This window comes from Halichoerus grypus, chromosome 10 (assembly GCF_964656455.1).
Source record: "Halichoerus grypus chromosome 10, mHalGry1.hap1.1, whole genome shotgun sequence".
Taxonomy (NCBI): domain Eukaryota; kingdom Metazoa; phylum Chordata; class Mammalia; order Carnivora; family Phocidae; genus Halichoerus; species Halichoerus grypus.
The window spans coordinates 118,727,945-118,748,509 of NC_135721.1; the positions used below are offsets into that span (position 1 = coordinate 118,727,945).

At 44.4% G+C, this 20,565-nt stretch overlaps 1 protein-coding gene and 1 long non-coding RNA gene across 16 annotated transcripts in view; one reads left to right on the plus strand and one right to left on the minus strand.

Moving 5' to 3' along the window:
* Positions 1 to 20,565, minus strand: part of LOC144379288 (uncharacterized) — a 1,054,371-nt gene that overhangs the window by 663,753 nt on the left and 370,053 nt on the right. The window lies entirely within an intron of this gene.
* The window catches only part of DHX35 (DEAH-box helicase 35), a 66,072-nt gene that overhangs the window by 34,126 nt on the left and 11,381 nt on the right, over positions 1 to 20,565 (plus strand). For all 6 annotated transcript variants that reach the window (XM_078057184.1, XM_078057187.1, XM_078057188.1 and 3 more), the window contains 10 exons: positions 530 to 642; positions 1,768 to 1,864; positions 2,723 to 2,881; positions 4,822 to 5,032; positions 8,967 to 9,091; positions 11,826 to 11,880; positions 14,701 to 14,796; positions 16,591 to 16,685; positions 18,385 to 18,462; positions 19,989 to 20,118. In XM_078057184.1, coding sequence (XP_077913310.1) covers positions 530 to 642; positions 1,768 to 1,864; positions 2,723 to 2,881; positions 4,822 to 5,032; positions 8,967 to 9,091; positions 11,826 to 11,880; positions 14,701 to 14,796; positions 16,591 to 16,685; positions 18,385 to 18,462; positions 19,989 to 20,118 — 1,159 coding nt within the window. The remainder of the gene's footprint in view (positions 1 to 529; positions 643 to 1,767; positions 1,865 to 2,722; positions 2,882 to 4,821; positions 5,033 to 8,966; positions 9,092 to 11,825; positions 11,881 to 14,700; positions 14,797 to 16,590; positions 16,686 to 18,384; positions 18,463 to 19,988; positions 20,119 to 20,565) is intronic.

A 20,565-nucleotide genomic window follows, 5' to 3' on the forward strand; every position in this document is an offset into this window, starting at 1 on the left:
CCTGCAGTCTGGGGAGGTTGTGGTAAACCTGTGTGCGTCTGCAGCTGCAGTACTAGGGCTGTACCTAGCGTTCCTAGAGATGCAAGTTCTCTCTATACATTGATAACCTTGTGTGGTCAGATACGTGCTTTTCTGATTAAAACTACACATCAACCTGATTTAATCTGTATTTAATTTGAATCACACCTTTAATAAGATACAGGGGATAAAAAAAAGAAAAGTAATACCACAGCTACATGTTGACCCAGATGCATTAGTGAATAATACAGTTTTGAATTCTAACCTGCATTTTATCAAACCTTAGTAAAGAGTCTGGCATTGAAGTGTGATTCCTCAAAATTGCAATAATTAAAAAAAATAGGATTTTTAGTAGTTATTTTGTAACCCATAGTCTGTGTTATGTATATATCCAGTCTCTTACCCACCCCCTGCTCTGCCAGTTTTATATTATTTTCTTTCTTTCAGTGAGTTACTGTGAACTATTTTTTTTTTTTGAGAGAAATGAAGTACTCTTTTTTTTTTTTAATAGAAATTTCGGGATTTCTTTAATCAGAATGAAACCAATGACCCAACGAGGGATACTTGTGTGATCCTTACAGTAGAAGGGCGAACATTTCCAGTGGATATCTTTTATCTACAAAGGTTTGATGATAACTTACATTTTGTGTGTGTGTGTGTATTCACTTGAATAGTCAGGGAACTTCCACCTATTTTATTTAGGTTTTCATTTTTTCAAATTCTAACCAGAAGCTAAATACAATTAGAAACCAGTAAGCACTAAGTTTTACTCCAAAGGAGTAGGATCATTCAGATTTATTCCATAAAAGTATGCAACCCTTAAGTATACTTGCATTTTTAATGATGGTGATTAGCAAATTGGGCCTGAGTTATGGAATGAGAAGCCACTGTATCTGCTTGCAGCCCCAAGGGCAGTATATCAGACTGCTGAGAGGAGCATGTTTTGTGTCTCCTGTCATTGATAGGATGTTCTGGAACCCTGCTCAGTATCACTGCTGAATGCAGTTGAAACTCTTGACACTGATGTGTAAATTTCTATGAGTCTGTGGTCAGTAGCTCAGTTGGAAAGAGCAAAGTGGTAACAAGATTACAGGGAAGAGGCTTGATAGTCTTCAGAACTGGGGTTTACAAGACTGCCTGTCTCTGAGGGCAGCAGTGATGCTTTGAATCATTTGTTCTTAGCTCTCTACATCTTAGCAGGAAGGCCTGGTTGACATGGTTGGGAGGAGCCCCCTTAGATAGGAAGAGACCATCCTAATTACCTAGTCACTGGACAAAGACCAGGAGCCTGGTACAGTGGTTGATAAATCCGGAGAGTTGTGGGTTTGACTTGTGAGTTTTTCTTGCTGGATAGCATATCCATTAGCTCTGAACAGCCTACTCAGACATGTTGCTAGTGGTCAGGAGGGAAAGTGGAAAGTGTGGGATTTGGCATTGGGACCGCAGTGCCTGAGTTTCATTGACCAGGTATCTTTGCATGCTAAAGATAGCACATTTATTTGCATGGGTTTTTATTTCTTTGCAAATAAAGCTAAGAATCATGGTATACATGTAATTATGGATTACTTTTGGATGCTGCCTTTAAAAAAAAGAAGAAAAGGGAGTGAATGTTTATTTATTCATATACTGTTTACCTGCCAGGCAGGCCCAAACTAACTTTCATGAAGCTTTGCTGCCAGATTATTAGGGTAATTAATCTATAATTAATGAACATGTCTAGTGATGAATTTATCTCGTACATCTTTTCAGTCCTGTTCCAGATTATATCAAATCGACTGTAGAAACTGTGATGAAAATTCACCAGACAGAGGGAGATGGAGACATACTAGCATTTCTGACTGGACAGGTAATTCCACTGGAATTTTCTCTGATGAACGGACACGTTAAGGCAGCACCAAAATTAAACAGGGGCCTGTTCCTTTACTTAGCCATTCATTTCATGTTTTATTGTGTTTTGTGTTTACTTAATTGCATACAAAATTGTTTGGATTGATGTCATTCATCTACTGAGTAGGTTGTCAGGGAATCATTAGTTCCCAGCTGTTCTGTCTGCAGAGGGTTCAATATATTTTAAATTTATTAGTTGAGTCCAGAGTAAATGATGTAGTCAGTGGCTGTTTTGTTTACCACAATGAAATATTGCATTAGGTACATTTTGTGCATGTGTGTTGCTCCTGCAAGCCTCTTTCCCATTGATACCGCTCCTCCTGGAGGTGGTTAGTGGGCATATCTCTGGAAGGACAACTGAACAAGCCCAAGAGCACTGTTCAGAACTGCCCTCCCGCCATAATCTTTTCCACTGTCAACACTTTCCACGGTACCGTAATCTCTTCTGGGGAAAGCTTCTAGTGATTGCATGTGTCACGGCTTGTCCTTACGTATGACATGCTTTGTTTGGCCACAGTACATGAAAGCCAAGTAAGATAGGTTTGGTTTTGTTTATCAGGAGCTCTTCTGTTCACTGCAGATAGTATCGATTTCAGTAATGAATCTGACACTTGCAAATTTTCACCCCATAGGCACCGCTGTTCAGTAGCATTTGATTGAAAACCACCCCCAAGCAGAGTGTGGTCACACTAGAAATCATGAATCTGACCGCAATTAAAACTCTGATCCCGATTTTCATTTTCTTTCAAGTCTGATAAAATGATGTGCTTTGGATTGATCTTGGTTTCTTTGGTTTTTCCTGGTTGGGTGTCTTTAGGAAGAGGTGGAGACTGTCGTGTCTATGCTGATTGAGCAGGCTCGGGCGCTGGGTCGAACTGGGATGAAGAGACACCTCCGGGTTCTCCCCATGTACGCAGGACTGCCTTCCTTTGAGCAAATGAAAGTGTTTGAAAGGGTGTCCCGCAGCGTCAGAAAGGTGAGACTAACCCGATGACCAGGGCCGTTTGCAGCCAGCTGGGGTTGTGTTGGTGCCCCTTTCCTTGCACTGGGAAGATTTTCTTTTTTTTTAATTGAAGTGAAACTTGCTAAATGGGAAGGTTTCTTTAAGAGTTTTAAGTCCGTGTTTCTGTGCAGTGGATCTAAAAGCACACAATAAATCGTATGTTGTAGAGATTTCTAAACCTGCCTCACAGAAGGGTCACTCTGACAGTAATTACCAGAGCAAGTGACTTCTCTTTGCCTCTTTCCACCTGCTCAGTATTTCCCCACGGCACAATGCTAGCTTGGCTTAAACGACTGTCTGGGTGAATTGTGATCAGTCAGGAACAATAGCTAAATTACTACAAATGGTTTCTAAACCATTTGTTTTAGACATCAGTTAGCCTATAAAGCCAAATTTAAATCAATTAATTCAGGGTGTGGCTTAAAAATATTTAGCCTTGAAATTGGGGTGGGGGAGGGTGTGGTGAGAAGCACTGGTTGGAAGGAACCAGCAGGCAGCCAGTCTGTGTCCTGCTCATCACCCCCTGGGCCTTACTTGGCTTTCCTTCCCATTAGATGAGGAAGGCACAGAACTAGCCCGAAGCTGGCTTATTGTAGCTGTTTATCAGCAAGTGGCAGAGAGGACAGTAGGTGAGGGATGGTCTGAGGGTCCACTCCCAATTCAGACCCCTTGGAAGAAGGTGCTCAGCCTCATGGCCATTGGGATGAAGCACCTCAAGTCGGCCCCGCCAGATGTGAACTGTGGCCAGTCAGTCAGGAGGCCTGGATTTTGTGCCTGAGTTACTCTGCGCCTGGTTGAGTTACTCAGCCTCAAGCCCAGTTTTTTCAGCTGTGAAACATAAATAAGAACCTTTGGATCGGTGGTTCTCTGGTGTAAAATCTTAAATGTCTACTGTATAAAAATGGTAGGAAGATTTTTATAAGATGATAGATATAAAAGTGCCTTTAAAAAGTTCTAAATGCTGTCTATCTATACGTGTTCCTTGCTTCTCGAAACCTTGGGGCAGTGTCCGGTGCACTTGAGATAAAATGTAAACACCTCACAGTGGCCCAGAGACAGAACGTGATCTGTGGCCCTTGCTGTCCTCCAGCCTCATCTCGTCCTTCCTCTGGATTCTGGCCTCCCTGCCTGTTTCTCCTTTCTGTGAACTCTTTCTTCTGCCTGGATCTCTAGAGGGTTGCCTGCCTCTTGTTACTCAGGCCTCAGTTCAAAATCTTCGTTTAGAGAGGCTTTCCCTGGCCATCCAAAGTAGCACAGCCCACTATTATTAATACACAGGGAACGCTTTAAATGCTATGTAATGTTGTGTTACTGCTCTTTCGCATTTTGTTCATGGTATTTGTCACTCTGAGGTTATCTGCTTGTTTATGTTCACTGCTTCTCCACCCAAACACACTAGAATGCAGACTCTGGGAGAACAGGGGCCTTGTCTTCCTTGTTCATACATGCCCAGCACTTTGAACAGCGCCTGCAAAGCACAGACCTTCAGAAAATAGTTCCAAGTGTGAGTGAATGAATGAATGAAGATGTTCAAGGTGGTGATTTGCTTCAGTTGTGCAGAAGGCAAAAACTAACATTTGTTGAGTATTTATTATGGGCCAAGCACCAAGCTGTAATTGCTTTATGGATATTTCACGTTTGATGCCCCCACAACCCAGCAGGGGGTGAATATTCTGTAGATGAGGGACTGGCAGGAATTTAAGTAACTTGCCCAAAGTCACACCTTGGAGAATTCAAACCCAGGGCACCCTGACCGTAAAACTCCTGTTCTTTCCAGTATATTAAACTGCCTCTTACAGATTCTACACTGTTGGACATATCTTTAATAAATCTTTTAGGATTTTGAGTAATTTCTTAAAAGTGAAAAGAACCAAATAACTTCTCTTTTTACTTTTCTTGCTGTGGGGACTTAGGTGATAGTGGCCACCAATGTGGCCGAAACCTCCATTACCATCAGTGGGATTGTGTATGTGATCGACTGTGGCTTTGTGAAACTCCGAGCCTACAATCCCAGGACGGCCATTGAGTGCTTGGTGGTGGTCCCGGTGTCCCAGGCATCAGCCAACCAGCGCGCAGGACGTGGTGGCCGCAGCCGCTCGGGAAAATGTTACCGCCTTTATACAGGTTCGTGTGGCGTTCCTTCAGGGCTTTTGACTTGCTCCTAGTTAGTCTGAGCACTGGAGAGTATCACAGATGTTTCCCCCATGTGCAGAACTTCACATAAAATCCAGACCCCCCCCCACCAGGCCCTCTGTCCCTTGGCCCCGCTGCTCTCTTTGCTACTGCTCCCCTTGGCCGAGGTTGGCCCATGAGTCCCCAGTTATTGCCATCCCCATTCCCAGCCTAATGTCTGGGTGTAGACCTCCCTGTAGTCTGAGCCACGTGTCTCAGGTCCTGTCTTTCTTACCTTTCCGTCAGCTTATCGTGCTGCTTTCTTGTTCTGGGAAGAACGAGAATCCTGACTCCTATGAGGCCTCACAGTGGGTTCCATCTTTGCCCCTGGTTCAGAGCATCTTTGCAGAGTGAAAATGGCAGGCTCTGTCCTGAGACCACTGACAGAAAGCAAATAGTTGTTCAGCTCCTGCTCTGCGCCAGGCACCATGCTAGGCTCTGAAGGAGCAAGATAAAATTATGGTAAAGACTATCTCAGCCCTTCGGGAACTTTCTCTCCAGCTTGAAGGCAGCCTTGCCTTCGACAGTGATATGTCCAGAGCTTCTCTCTCTGTCTCTCTCTCTCTGTGCCTCTCTTTTGTGGGTGATGGCACCAAGATTTCTCCTCAGTTGTCCAGCTTTAATTTTCACATTATTTTTAATCCTCTGTCCAGCATCCATCTGCGCTCACTTCCCAAATCCAGGGGTTTTGTCATTTGTCTCTTCTTTCCTTCCGGTAACCATCACCCTTGTTCAGTCCTTATTTTTTCTTGTAGCGAATATTTACAGAGCACCTGCCGTAGGCCAGCCACTGTGCCAGGGTTTGGAGATCTTGGGCTAGGCGAGACGTGGTCTGGGGGCACGTGGTGGACAGCCAGGTGCTGGAGGCAGCCCTGCAAACAGATCGGCATATTATGGTGTGATAGGGTCGCCATACCTGAATGAGCCTTGCAAGCAGAGCGCAGGGAGTTATCCTGCCGGGGAGGGCTTCACAACTGAGCATTTGTGCCTGATCTTACTGGCCACCCAGTGGTTCTCCAGGGGAAAGGAGAGCACCAGGCAGAGGGAATGGAATGTTACAGGTATGTGGTGGGGAGGAAGCAGGTAAGGGGAGTATCCATGGGAGGGGGCAGGCAGAGCCAGAGGCTAGGGCGATAAGGAGGAAAGATGGGAGAGGAAAGAGAGCACCGAGGGTTAAAAGGCATCTGGAAATTTAGAAGAAGAGAAAGTTTCAGAATACTTGAAAACAAATGTATTGAGGTGCAATTCATATCACATAAAGTTAACCATTTTAAATCAAACCGTTCAGTCGGATTTAATTACATCCGCAGTGTGCATCACTGCCTCTGTCTAGTTTCAGAATATTTCCCTCACTCTGTACCCATTAAGCAGCTTCTCTGCACTCCTCCCTGGCGACCACCAGTCTGTTCTGTCTCCATGGGTTTATCCGTTTAGGATATTTTGTATAAATGGGATCATAAATATGAGACCTTGTGTGTCTGGCTTCTTTTATTTAGCGTAATGAATGCTAAATGTTTTCCAGGTTCATCTCTGTTATATTAGTGCTTCATTCTTTTTTTTTTTTTTTCTTAAGAGAAGGAGAGGGGGGTTGGGGGCAGGGGGGAGAAGGAGAGAGAGAATTTCAAGCAGGCCCCCGCCCAGCACAGAGCCCAACTTGGGGCTCAGTCTCACAACCCTGAGATCATGACCTGAGCTGAAATCAGGAGTTGGCCGCTCAACCGACTGAGTCACCCAGGTACCCCAGTGCTTCATTCTTTTTTATGGCTAAATAATAGTTCATGGATGGATATGCCACAATTAGTTTATCTATACATCAGTTGATTATTTCCACCTTTTGGCTTTTGTGAATAGCTGGTACTATGAAATTGTGTTTTGAGTACCTGTTTTTAATTCTTTTAAGCATATACCTGGGAGTGGAATTTGTGGGGTCATACATGTTGAACTTTTTGAGGAACTCAGGCTATTTTTAAAGAGGAAATGGCACGCATATCTCATCCTCCAAAGAAATAAAGTCACAGAATGCAGACTAAAGATAGGTCAATTTGGTTGAAAGGTCACCAGCCTCCTTAGCAGGAGAAGTTTTAGTGGAGTGGGGTTGGGTAGGGCCCACCTGACAGTAATGGGGTACACTAGCATCCAGCCTCTAGGCTTTCTTGTCTGACTGGCTTTCAGATGAGCTTTCACAGAGTGTAGTCCTGAGCAGGGTGCTATGTGCTCAGACCCTGAACTGTTTCCCAGAATCCTCCAGGACTTTTCCTGGCTTATGTTCTCCCACTATCCACATACCTGCCCTACACTGCATCCCAACTGCACTCCGCTCTTCCTAAACGCACTTTCTGTTTTTCTACATCCACATCTCATATCTTTGATACCTTTCCTTGGGCTGTTTCCTCCGCCCAACAGATCCCCCTTATCCTTCAAATCCTCTCTCAAATGACAACTCCCTCATGAAGTGACCTCACATGCCTTTTTGCAATGACTGTGTTTCCTCCTTCCCTGAGCCTCCACTCTCCTTCAGGAGGACTGTTCACTGGGACCTGGCCTTGGAGGTGACCGTTTTTGGTCTTGGTTCTAGGCCCTTTCATATCACTGAAGCTTCTGGAGGCTGTTTCTGCTGCTCCTGGCCCAGGGCCTCACACACTTGGTCTTCAGTAGAGTTTAATTGAATGTCATTAACTCTTGGGCAGCACTGTTTCCTGTGAGCGGCTTCTCAGCAGGGTCGTCCTGGTATCTGAGAACATCGATTCTCCCTCTGTCAGCAGTATGCTTGGAAAATGTGGTTATCCTACCAAAAAGCTATCCCCCAAATGCTCTTGAAACTCAAAAGGAATGTTCCATCTGGAACTTCCTGCTGTTGCTTGTTCTTCAGTATCTCCCAGTTAGACCCGTGCCTGTGGCCATTTGTATCAGTTGGTCCACAGAACATTGGTTATCTGTTCACTCACAACCTTTTTGAAAAAGTTCTTCAGTGATAGTGCTATTTCTTCATGACACCTCTTGTTGTTTTCTTTCTCTAGTTAACAAAAGCCTTATGATCTGCATGGAGGTTGGGCCAGCCTCGACTTAAGGAGGGTGTGCAGTTAAAATGTTGACTGATGTGAGAGGGATTTTGTGGATGGAGCCTTCTGTATATAATCTATAAGCTTTCTGAATATATACCAAAGTGATTTAATCCCTTCCTCCCTCTCCCCGCCCTCCTCACCGCCCTGTTTGTCAGGCTTTTATGAAAAGGCCTCCAGGGTCTCTTCCTCCCTACCCCCTCTCCTGCCCCTCCCATCTTGGCACCTCTATGCCTTGTGGTGCTTTTTCTTGTTGGAGGTCACCTTTTGTTCCTGATGGGGCATGTAAGCATTCGTTGATCTGTTTGGTGACCAGATTTTGAGTGTGATGCGGGCCTGGCTCGTTGGTTTTAAAAGTTAGATTTGGACAACTTTTGCTCTTTGTAAGATTTGGTCTTTTCTTATATTCTGGTTACCATTTTGGTGATTTACTTTGAGATTGTTCTTTGCTTATAGTTACAGGTCTTGCCTTCCAGACTTACTGCAGCCCCAAGCAGAGGGCCTGGGTGCCAGTCGTGATCCAGCACATACCTGTGGCTTTGATTTCACGTTCTGCTGACAAAAAGCACATTAAAAAAGCATCCTAAAGTAAAAGAACAGACTTGTATAAAGATATGTTATTTATAAAGATATAAACTGCTAAGGTACCTTTTAAATAGAATGGTCTTTTCTAAACGTGAAACTATTCTGTGTTGTGATATCATATGCATCTGATCCTAGAGTCTTCAAGCCTCTCTTTAGAGAAGGAAAACTGTCCCGTGGGCATCATGATGATTGCGTTTGATTGTGGCATTTGACCCCAAATAGTTCTGATTTCTTATCCTCAGAGGAAGCCTTTGACAAGCTGCCTCAATGCACCGTCCCTGAGATGCAGCGTAGCAATCTGGCGCCTGTCATCCTACAGCTGAAAGCGCTAGGGATCGACAACGTCCTCAGGTTCCACTTCATGTCGGTAAGTCCTGCCTTCTCTCTGGAATGCCCACGGGCAAATGTCGGGACATAAGATTAGAATGCATCACTTTTTGGTTTTGTTTTTGTTTTTTTTTTAATTTCCCCTTAGCTCGTGTGTCGTGTGCCTACTTTGGACCAGGCCCCGTGCAGGGTATGGGGGAGCAGGGCCAGACAGGGCAGACACAAATCCTGTTCTTGCCTGGGGGGGGTGGATGACAAGTAAGTGGGTAATTGCCGTGCGTGGGTCCAGTGCTCTGAGACAAAGGAAGGGCCCCCAGCCTGGTTAGTCTTGTGCGGAGTGAGACCTGAAACCCAAGTAGGACTTCACCAGGTCAGGAGGTGGGGAGATCCGGGACGGCGAGTGTGTGGAGGTCTCCGTGAGGGAGTGTCACAGCTGGGGGAGCCAGGAGGGCTGTGATAGAGCTGCGGCGGACGTCCTCGTGGCTGATTGCCCTTCTGCTTATTTCCTGGGGCAGGTCCCTGGAGTAGAATTACTGGGTCAAACAGCCATAGTGTTTTGTACATCCTTGCTGTGTGGCCAGATTGCTGTAAGCTCCAGCAGCGCACGCTGCCCCACACAGTGCCTCTGCCATGCCGTGGTACTTTCTTTTAGAGGTTTGCTTCTTTGTTGATGTCAGGAGGGAGAAGGGAAGGGAGGACAAATATCTGTACCTTATTATTTGATTTCTCAAAAGACAGTTTAAAAAAAAAAACATTTATTGTCCACTTTATATTTCTTCTGAATTGTTAAGCCATTTATCTGTTAGAATTAGTGTTTATTGTGGTTTTTAAGAGTCCTTTAATTATTAAAGACATTAATCTTTGTTTATAGTATTTCTTGCAAATGGTTTTTTAGTTATTTGTATTTTATTGTTTTTTTATTTTTTTTAATGTGCAGACATATAAGTATTTCCACAGTAAAATCTTTCTATCTCTGTCTCTCTGATGTCTTCTGTTATTCTTGTCCTTATGAAGCACTTCCCCACATCTAGGTCAGTTAGTAAACATTCAGTCATATTTTCTTCTTGAATTTTTATGATTTGAAGACTAGCGTTTTATCTCTTGTTCTATCCCAGCTGCATTGTTATGTGGTGTGAGAAGCCCGGATTCTCAGATAATAAAGTCCCTCATGTCATATATGTCGTGATGAACTAGGTGAATGAAGTAATAGAAAATATCAGTCTCTCTCCCAAAGAAAACAACTGTGTGTTTATCATAAGTATGGAAAAAATATACTCTTTGATTATGGGTGTATGCAAGAAATTATAGAGAAGGTAAACAGTATATGCAAATTAAAAGCTTCAGAAAAGCCTCCCGTCTAAGATGAAAGGAAAACATATAATGGCAAAAATGATATATCAGCATCTCGAGAACTGCAGTTTTTCAAGCATCATTTGGAATAAATATCCACTGAAGAAAGAGCTAAAGGAAAGGAAGCCACACAAATAGTAAACTAACATTGGAACATGTTTGGCTTCTCTAGAAGAGAAATAAGTGCAAACTGAAATAGCTGTAAGGTACCACTTCACATTAGTTAAGTGATCAAACAGGAAGAAAAAGGAGAAAGTCCAAAGCTGACACAGTTTGGGAAGGCGGTTTCATCCTCGGCTTCAGTCCTGGAGGGCTTTCTGATGTTATTTTATGAGGCTTAGAAACGCCTGGTATTTCTTCTCAGGGAAATTTCTCCTGAGAAAAAGAGGAAAAGAACGTACATGGCATGATCATGTTTATAGTATCATTGTATATTAAATTTTTAAATAGAATAATGAAAATCATAAACTTTTGGACAACTGAAGAATGAGGAAAATACATACAAATTCATCTTCATATATTCCCTTCTGGTTATTTTCTCCTGAAATTGTGGTTTTGTTTTGTTTTTTTTACAGTTGAAATCACAGGCCACATATAATTTTGTTTATTTAGCAGTGTTAGTTAAAGTAGCAAAGAACTGAAAACAACTCAGTTGCCCAGGAGGAAGACAATTGTGTATTTTATGGAGTATGACCTTGTTGGAACATTATGCAGCCATCCCAAGTAATCACTGTGAAGTTTCTCTGGGTTAACAAACAAACAAACAATGAAAACAGAAAACCATGCAGAAAAACAAACTAAAATTATACATATGCAGTCCTTCCAATTATGTTAAAACGTTCGCATATGGTCCCAAATCAGATGAGGCTAGAGAGAAATACTAGTCAGTGTGTGTTTAGGTGAAAATACCAGAGATGTGATTTGGATCCAGAGAATCAGACCGAAGATCACAATAGCAGCTTTGCTTAAATTAAGGTCAGATTGCCTAGCATTCTCTCTTTTCAGAAATTCAGATTCTGCGTATGTCAGTTGCCCCCTGTGGGCGAGGCCTGGTGCAGTGTTACCCACCAGGGCTGCTGGAGTAGAAGGTTGAGACTGTGAAGGACAAAATCAGAAGTGTCTGATGGGGGTGTAGGACTAAACAGGAAGGTTGTTCAAGGTAGGGACCCATCACTTCTGGTGGAGGGGAGCAGGAGGGAGGGCTCCAAGGGGCAATGTTTAATCAAGCTGACATTGAAGACCAAATAGTAGTAAAGATGCTGAGGAGAGAAAGGGCATTTCAAGGGCACCGGCATGAAACACAAGCACGGAGGCTGGTATGTATGGGGCACATAAGAGGGAAGAGTGGATTTGAGCAGGAAATAGTCACATTTTAGTCTGTTACCTGAAGAAATTAATTTAGGAGGATTTTTATGTTTTTACAGCCCCCCCCAGCCCAGTCGATGGTTCAAGCGTTGGAGTTACTCTATGCTCTGGGAGGTACGCCTGTCTCTTATGTGTTCTCTGATCTGCTTACTAATAGATGGTGTTGGTTAGGTTGTATTCACGTTAGGGTTCCTTAGTATCTTCAGGGATGGGACTGGTTCTCCCCATATATATAATCCTCTTAACAACCCTTAAGCTTCATGGAAATAAAAAGGTGGGACCATAATTAGATTAATAGTACATGAATCCCAGTTAGGACAATGAATTTATAAAGCGTGTTGGTATATCAGGAGCTGTTAATAACCATCATTAGAGCTGCACTCCTGAAAGACATCTAGAAGATTCCCTACCAGTATTTCAGATGTTACCTCTCCAGGGCTATTTTTCAGTCCCTCCACCCCATCCTAAAACCTCTGGCTTAGTGTTCTCTCCCTTTTTCCCCTCATTTCATTCCTGGAGTTCCCTGTGGAGAATTGGGCCGATGACCAGCCTGTGGAATTCTTTGGGGCAAGGAAACACCATGCTTTGGAAGAACCTCTATTCTCTTGTTTAAAAACGTAGTGTTTAAGATAGAGAACACTGTAGCCTTGAATTCACCTGTTGAGGAGGTACCTAACTTCTGTGAATGTTGCCCCAAGGGAACATAATGTCTGGTTTGGTAGTAAGTTTCGGTGGAGGTTTTGTCCTTTGAGATTGTTTTGTTTGTTTGTTTTTAACATCTTTGTTGAGGTATAATTCACATACCATACAGTTTACCCATTTAAAGTGTACAGTTCAGTGGTTTTTAGTATATTCACAGGGTTGTGCGACCATCACCCCAAGTTTAGAACATTTTAGAACAGTTTCATCACCTTAGAAAGAAACCCTGTACCCATGAATGCTCACTCCCCACTCCCTTTCCCCTCTTCCCAACCCCAGGCAATTTACTGATCTAATCTCTGTCTCTATAGACTTGCCTATTCTGGAATCTCACATAAATAGAATCATATAATCTGTGGTCTTTTGTGATTGGCTTCTTTCACTCAGCATGATGTTTTCAAGGTTCATCCGTGTTGTATGTAGCATGTGTCGACACTTCATTCCTCTTTATTGCTGAATAATGTAGCATTGCATGGATTGGATATGCCACATAATATCCTTAGCCAGTGAGCAGTTGATGGACATTTGGGTTGTTTCCCCTTTTTGGCTAATGTAAATAATGCTGCCGAAACATTTATGTGCTAGTTCTTGGTGGACATTCCTACCGGCAGGGTATGAGGGTTCCACTTGCTTCACATGATAGCAAGTGGCCGACACTTGTTATCTGTCCTCTGTGTTGTAGGCATCCCAGTGGGAATGAAGTGGTATCTTGTGGATTTGATTTGCATTTCTCTAATGACTAATGGTGGTAAAGCACTTCTTCATGTGCTTATTGGCCACTCATAGATCTTCTCTGGAGAAATGTCTATTCAAATCCTTTGCCCATTTTTACTTGGGGTACTGTCTTTTTATTATTGAGTTGGAGGAGTTCTTTATGTGTTCTGGGTATAAGTTTCTTAACAGATCTGTGACTTGTAAATACTTCATTCTGTGGTTGGCTTTTCTTCTTTCTTGATGGTATTTGTAGTGCAAAAGTTTTACGTTTTCATGTAGTTCAGTATATGTATTTCTTCTTTTGTTGCTTGTGCTTTTGGTGTCTTACCTAAGAAACCGTTGCCCAACCCATGGGCGTGGTGATCTCTCTTGGGTTTTCTTTAAAAAGTTTTTGTAGTTTTAGCTCTTACATGTAGTAAGGCTGTGCTCCTTTTTGAGTTAATTTTTTTAACTCAAAAGATGGGGTCCATCTTCATTCATTACATTTGTGATACTTCCCCACAAAGGAATAGCCAATTACTGATTTAAAAGATCGTCAAGTGAATTAAAAGGCCTTTAGCTGGGTCTGCCTCAAGTCAGCCCAGAGTGAGTGTGGTGGAATGGGTTCCCATCCCTGTTCTCAGGCATGTGATAGGACCCTGAAAGCAGGGTTTCCTGGGGTAGTCTGTAATGAGTATGAGAGAACTCTGACAACATAGAAGGTTTTCATCTGGATTGATTTGCCTCTAATCCAACAGAATGAAAGTTGAAATATTTTCTATTTCTTCACTGTCCTAAGTAAGCTGGAGAAGGCAGGGGGAACCAGCCAACTTAATTTACAGGTACAAGCTGAATTGTCACCTTTCAAGAGATGATTATATGGGAACAGAAGAGAAACTACCTTTCCTGTCTTACTCTGAGCTCTGCAGCATGTGTTTTAATGGTACATCTTGGGAATAGTCTGAATGGCAATAAAACAATAGCGTCTCCGGAATCCCATACCTGGATATTGGCTAGTGGCACAGAGGCAAGGAGGGATGTGGGGAATTGGAGTCCATCCAGTTTAGTAAACTGCCCAGGAGGCAGTTGGATGAACGGTTCTGGTATTGCCATCCAAGGGAGATCTGGGCAGACGTTTAGATTTGTAGTCGCTGGCCTTGTAATCGCTCTCATAGTGTGGGAGTGGAGGGCGTGGGATGCCCTCCTGGGACATCTGCATTTGCACTTGGAAGGAGCAGTCTCTGGGGTGGGTGAGGAGAGTGGGGAGCGAGAGGAGGCTGCAGGGCTGTTTCCTTGGAGTGAAGTCCTTGAATAGAAGCTATTAGAAGTATCAATTTTTCAAAATTGGCTATTCAGGAGCTCAGAGGGGGTCTTTTCTTTTAATGTAACAGCACTCTGATGTAAGATTGAGTTTGGTAGCATGATTCATCTTTTGGACACCTTTTCCTAGTGTACATCATCGTTTATCCTCCTGATAACCGTACATCTTCCAACACAATGGTACAGGCCTTCTGATTTCTGTTGTTCTTGTTCTTACGGCAGGTCTGGACAAAGACTGTCGCCTAACTGAACCGCTTGGCATGAGAATCGCAGAGTTTCCTTTGAATCCCATGTTTGCAAAGATGCTGCTTGAATCAGGTAGGTAGAGACCAATAGTTCTCATTGATTCTGTCAAAGGATTAGTTCTTCGAATTTTGTGCACCCTGGGGAAGGGCATGATATATTCCGAGTAGTGAAGGAGCTTTCCTCTAACGCTGTCTGATTTGGGGCATGTTGTTAACTGGGGATTCTGTGTCAGTCACCATTAATTAATTCAGTAAACGCTTTTGTTTTCCTGGGGGGCATAGATCGGACGCCTGTTTTATTTTTTTAAACAAAGAAGTTTTTTTTTTTTTTTAAATTATGGTAAAAAATACATAAAATTACCATTTTAACCATTTTTAAGTGTACAGTTCTGAGGCATTAAGTACACTCACATTGTCAGTCAGCCCTTATCACCATCCATTTCCAGAACTTTTTCATCTTTTCAAACTGAAACTCTGTCTCCATTAAACACCAACTCCCCATTCCCTCCTCCCGCCAGCCCTGCAGCCACCCTCCTACTCTGTCTTCATGAATTTGAGGATCCTGGGAACCTCCCTTCAGTGGAATCCTACAATATTTGCCCTTTTGTGACAGATTTATTTTACTCAACGTACTGTCTTCTAAGGTTCATTTGTGTCGTAGCCCATGTCAGAATGCCCCTCTTTAAGGCTGACTAGTATTTCACTGTGTGTATATACTGTTCATCTGTCGATGGACACTTGCGTTGCTTCCACCTTCCGGCTATCCTGAGTAGGGCTGCTGTGAGCATTGGCATCCAAGCATTTGTTGGAGTCCCTGCTTTCACTTCTTTTGGGTATATACTTCAGTGGAATTGCTGGATCATCCAATAATTCTATGTTTAATTTTTTGAGGCCTCACCATACTATTTTCCACAGAGGTTACACCCCTTTGTACTCCCACTGCCAGCATACAAGGGGCCCAACTTCCCTGACGCCTTCAGATGTTTGTGAGAAAAGGAGTAAGGGGCGAAAGTTCATAAGTTAGAGGTCAGGTCAGAATCATCTACCCACCACCCCTACCAGGAAAGGAAGTTAGAATTTTTTCTTGCTTTGGCTAACTTTTAGATTCACCAGCAATTTACAGAGCTGTATTTCAGACTAAGCATGGTGAGAGGTAGCTTTAGTTTTGAAACATCCAGATGACCTCAGGCTTACATTGAGAAACAGGACTCTTTTTAAGTTTCGGGTGGGGGAGCGTGTCAGCCATGAGGCAGGAAGCCGTGGGGAGGACTACAGATGGGCAATTCACTGTCATCGTCCAGTTCCCCGGTGCGCCGACGGCTGCAGACCCTGTTCCCAGGCGTGAGCAGCTGCTGCTCACGGAGTGCTGCCCTGGTCTAAGCATGCCTTAGGCTCGCTGGGTCAGGTGAGCCCTGTCAGGAGTGAGGTCGCCCCAGAGAAGGGTCCAGGAAGAGAGAGACTGCAGAAGGGACACAACCCACATAATCCCTGCCCCTCCTTTCCCTCTTGGATTTTGGCCAGGATCCTAGCTGTTCCGATGGGAGTAGGGAACAGGTGTGGAGTGAACCTGCCCTTAGGGACACGGCTCCTCTGGCCCCACCGTGGTGCACAGCGAGAGTCCTTGATGTCCCAGCTGCCTAGTGTAGCAGCCCCTTTCTCAGAGTCTTCCTGGGCCTCCGTTCATCTGGGCCACTTATGGGACATTACATTCAGCAGGGTAAAGGGTTGATATGCTACAACTAAACAATCAAACTGTATATAAATATATGACTTTAGGTTTGTAGTATGGTGTAAGAAAATAACAAAATGTCTTTCACTTCTCATTGACAGTGCATATTTGAAATGAAACATGCTTTTTGTTTTATAGGAAATTTTGGCTGTTCTCAGGAAATTCTAAGCATTGCAGCTATGATGCAAATCCAGAATATCTTTGTGGTCCCCTCAAACCAGAAGTCTCAGGCAGTAAGTCTAGCCTCTTCCCCAAGCCATTCATACCGGTCTCTTTCCCTGTGGGCTCCCCTTGTTGAAACTCTCCGGGGACCACTGGCTGGGCAGATGGGATCCACTTGTGTTCTGAGTGTTTGCCGTGTGCCTGACACCGTGCCAGACATTTTAGGTGCATCGTATTCCCTAGTGTCTTCCCCATAACCGTGGGAGGTAAACACTCTTCTCATCATTTTTAGAGGTGGAGGCACCGGAAGGTCAGGTAACTCGTTTGTGATTGCACAGCCATGGGGCAGTTGCCTTTCACAGTCTGGAGCCCCCGGTCTGAACTGTGACCTGCTGACCTCCCCATAAGGGAAACTGGCCTGCAGGCTTCTCCGGCAGCGACCTGGTGGCACACTAGTGACGTAAGGAGTCGTGCCTGGGCACAGCAGGCCGATTTTGGTGGTGGTGGAGGGGTACTCCAAGCCAAGGAGATGGCAGGGCTCTGCCCAAGGCCCGGCACCAGAGATGTCTGAAGGAGCGAGCGCCGGGGAGACTGGAGAAGTTGGGCTACGCAGACCACCCCGGAGGTGAGGCGCCCTGACAGGCAGGCCAGGGTGAGATCGGGGCCGGTTCCTGTGGGAAGAGTGAGATGTGGCAGCCTTGCACACGCAGGAGCTGAACTTGGACTTTCTTACAGGTGCTTGTCTTTTTCCTGACAGTCGTAACATGATAGATTATACCTTCCTGCCTCCGTGCTTGGTGGTTAAATCCATTTTCTCCCTTGTTTTTTTGTTTGCTTTTCTCTTAACCCTTCTGACAATCCTCCCTCAGAGCAGACAGACTCCTTTGTAAGATGAGGAGCCTGAGGCCCTTGCCACTGTCTGGAATTGCAGCATTCCTCCCCCGCCCCGGCCCAGTCTCTCCTCTGCTGTGTTCTCTAGCCCGTCCTCCCACCTGCTGTACCATATATTTGTGTGGTTTGCTTGTTTGGTTTTGGCTTCCACCGCTGTTGGATTCACTGCGACCTCCCAAATGCTTAGAACGACGCCCGGCCTCTAGTAGTGCTCAGTAAATACCTCTTAACGAAGGAACGGATGGAAGGCAGGAGGGTGGCTAGGTAGGTTGGTTAAGCGTGTGGTATTTGATGCAAGGAGAAAATTCTAGAGATACTAAGTATATTTGTGTGCTTATGTATGTATCATCTGGGCTGTTTCTTGAACTCATGAGAGCAGGGTGGTGTTGCCCAGGATCTTACAGAAAAGAAAATTGAGGGACGTCTGAAAGGATTGTGCGGCTGGCGGTAGCCCCCGAATACAGAATGTCTAGCACGCGCCAGACAGCTGGCCCCCTGCCCTCCCGGAACTTATATTCTCCTAGGGCTGTGGGGGGCGAGGAGGGGTTCTTCTGAAAGAGATGGTATTGACTGGATAGAGGAGGAGAGAGACAAGAACACTAACATTTCTCTAATACTTCTGGCAGGTGTCATAGTGAATCATCTTAATTCCGCAGCAGTCTTGATAGATTTAATAATCCCAGTTTTACAGATAAGGAAGTTGAGGCCGAGAACGGGTACGTTACCAATCTGAGGTTTTCAGGAGATGGCGGAGCCAGAGCTGGTGCAGACCAGGTCTTTTAGACTCTGCAGGCCGCGAGCTATTCAGCATGTAATGTTACCTCCCTGTACCAGAGGCTCACAGGAGTTGACTTCTAAATGTTACTTTATTCTTTCCAGATTCGAGTGCACCGAAAATTTGCTGTGGAGGAGGGTGATCATCTCACTATGCTCAATGTGTATGAAGCATTTATCAAAGTAAGTACAGCTACCACTCGAAAGGCCCCTCCACCCCACTCAAGGTGATCTAGGAGTGAGGATTCCAGAAGGTCAAGTTTATAAAGGAGTGGCCTAGAGACCTCGGTATTTTTCTGTTAGATTATTGCCAGTACTTCTAATCCATGTGTGGGGTCCCTGCCTGGGTTTGTGGTGCCATTTTGCCTGGAGGAACACAGAAGTCGCCTCTGGTTGCCCCCGATGGCTAGCAGCATGCCGATGGCTAGCAGCAGGCTGGCGGCTCGGCCTCCGCCCTCTCCCCACCGTCTCACACCCACTGGTGCTGCTGGACGGCACTAGCAGACATCTGAATAGCAAGCCCGGTTTTATTTTCTGCCAAATAAGTGAGGCCAAGAGTGTGTGGTGTTGAGTTCAATCTTCAAAGCGGTCTCTGTGAGTCAACGGGGACCGGCTGTGAGGAACGTGTGGTGAGGACCCGTGTCTGTTCACACGCCCTACCCGTATTTAGTTATAGGCAGTGTTAATTTTTATTGTGTTTTTCTGTAATACTCTTAACGTTTTGTAAAACTTAGCAAATAATACAGCTTAAGAGTCTCACCAAAAATTGCTAAGAAGAGAGCTCTAAAGATGATGAAAACCATAAGAAACCTCTTATGTAAAGGAAATGGTGGGAGGGGGAAATTAGATCTTTCAGACTTCCAGTATCTTGTATTTGTTTCTTAAATATTTTCTTAGAAGAGGAGAAATACTAAATTTTTGTTTCACCAGTGATCTAAGGAAGATTATTCATTTAATGAACAGTCTTCAGAAAAGCCTGATCGCTTACTGAGATCATGAATTATGAGTTATGGGAGTTAGAATTCATTTGTATGAGCACAGTGTGCTGTCTGCACTCTGAAGCTCGCTCTGCTGGTGGAAAGTGGGCGCACGTCTATATCACATTAGTGTATTTTCCTTGGAAAATCTCCTGTGGATGATATTTTCTTCTTTAAAATGCTTTCCTTTCTGGCTTAGAGTAGAATTTCAGAGTACATCCCCACAGCAGTAATTTAATCTAAGACATAATGATCCTACTTAAGAATATAGAATAAGCACTGTTGATAGAAAAACCATATGTTGGGGATAAATAATAGTAATTTGCAAATTATTTCTAAATTGGCAAGTATCATTGCTCACCTGTAGTCTCCTGGAATGATGAACTCAAAGTTGCTCAAAGTTAATTTACAAAGACCCACAGGGAAGTGGGTCTTTCTGATAATTCGCACCACTCGGGTGGGTATTTCAGATTGAAAACAACTCTGCTTGTCAGTAAGTTCTCCTTTGCCCTTTGGCACAGGAAGCGAGAAGGAAGAGCAGTCAGATGGTACGCATGGCGGTCAGCATCTGTTTAGGGAGATGGGGCAGAACGGGGACCATTAGGGTGGGACGATCTTGTCCCACCGAGTAAGCAAAAGGGGGAAGAGGAAACAGGGCACCTTGCGGTGTAGCCGTGGTCGAGAACTTGTCTGCGTTTCTCTCACTCCCCCTCTGTCTGGGTTGCCCTATAGCACAATAAAAGCTCTCAGTGGTGTCAGGAACATTTCCTGAATTACAAGGGTCTTGTCAGAGCGGCGACAGTGCGAGAGCAGTTGAAGAAGCTTCTTGTCAAGTTTCAAGTGCCCAAGAAATCTAGCGAAGGTAAGAGCAAACCTCCATACCCGGCGACGCCCCATTCTGTGCTGTTCACTTGTATTCCCGGACGGTCCGTGCTAGGCTGGTGCAAGGCGGCACGGTGTGCTCCGTACCTTCCCCAGGCTCACACGGAATTGCCCGTGTCGGTGAAAAGCTGAGCGTGTGAAAGTAGCATGTTTTTTCCAGGGAGGTCTGTTTGTATTTCTGAGGGCTATTCTTAATGGAAAAAAAAATTGACAAGCCCTGACAAGACTTCAGGATCATTAGCATTCACATCATTGCATGTTATGTGGTTAATTTCCCCATGTAGGCTTTGCAAGAAAAGTTGCTTTGAAGTGGACGATATTTAGGGCTAATCCAAATAAATTACATTTTATTTTGAAATGCAGACATTACTCATGAAGTCTGTGTGTTGAGCCTCAGCGGTCCCTAGGGTAAGACAGGAGTGCTGCG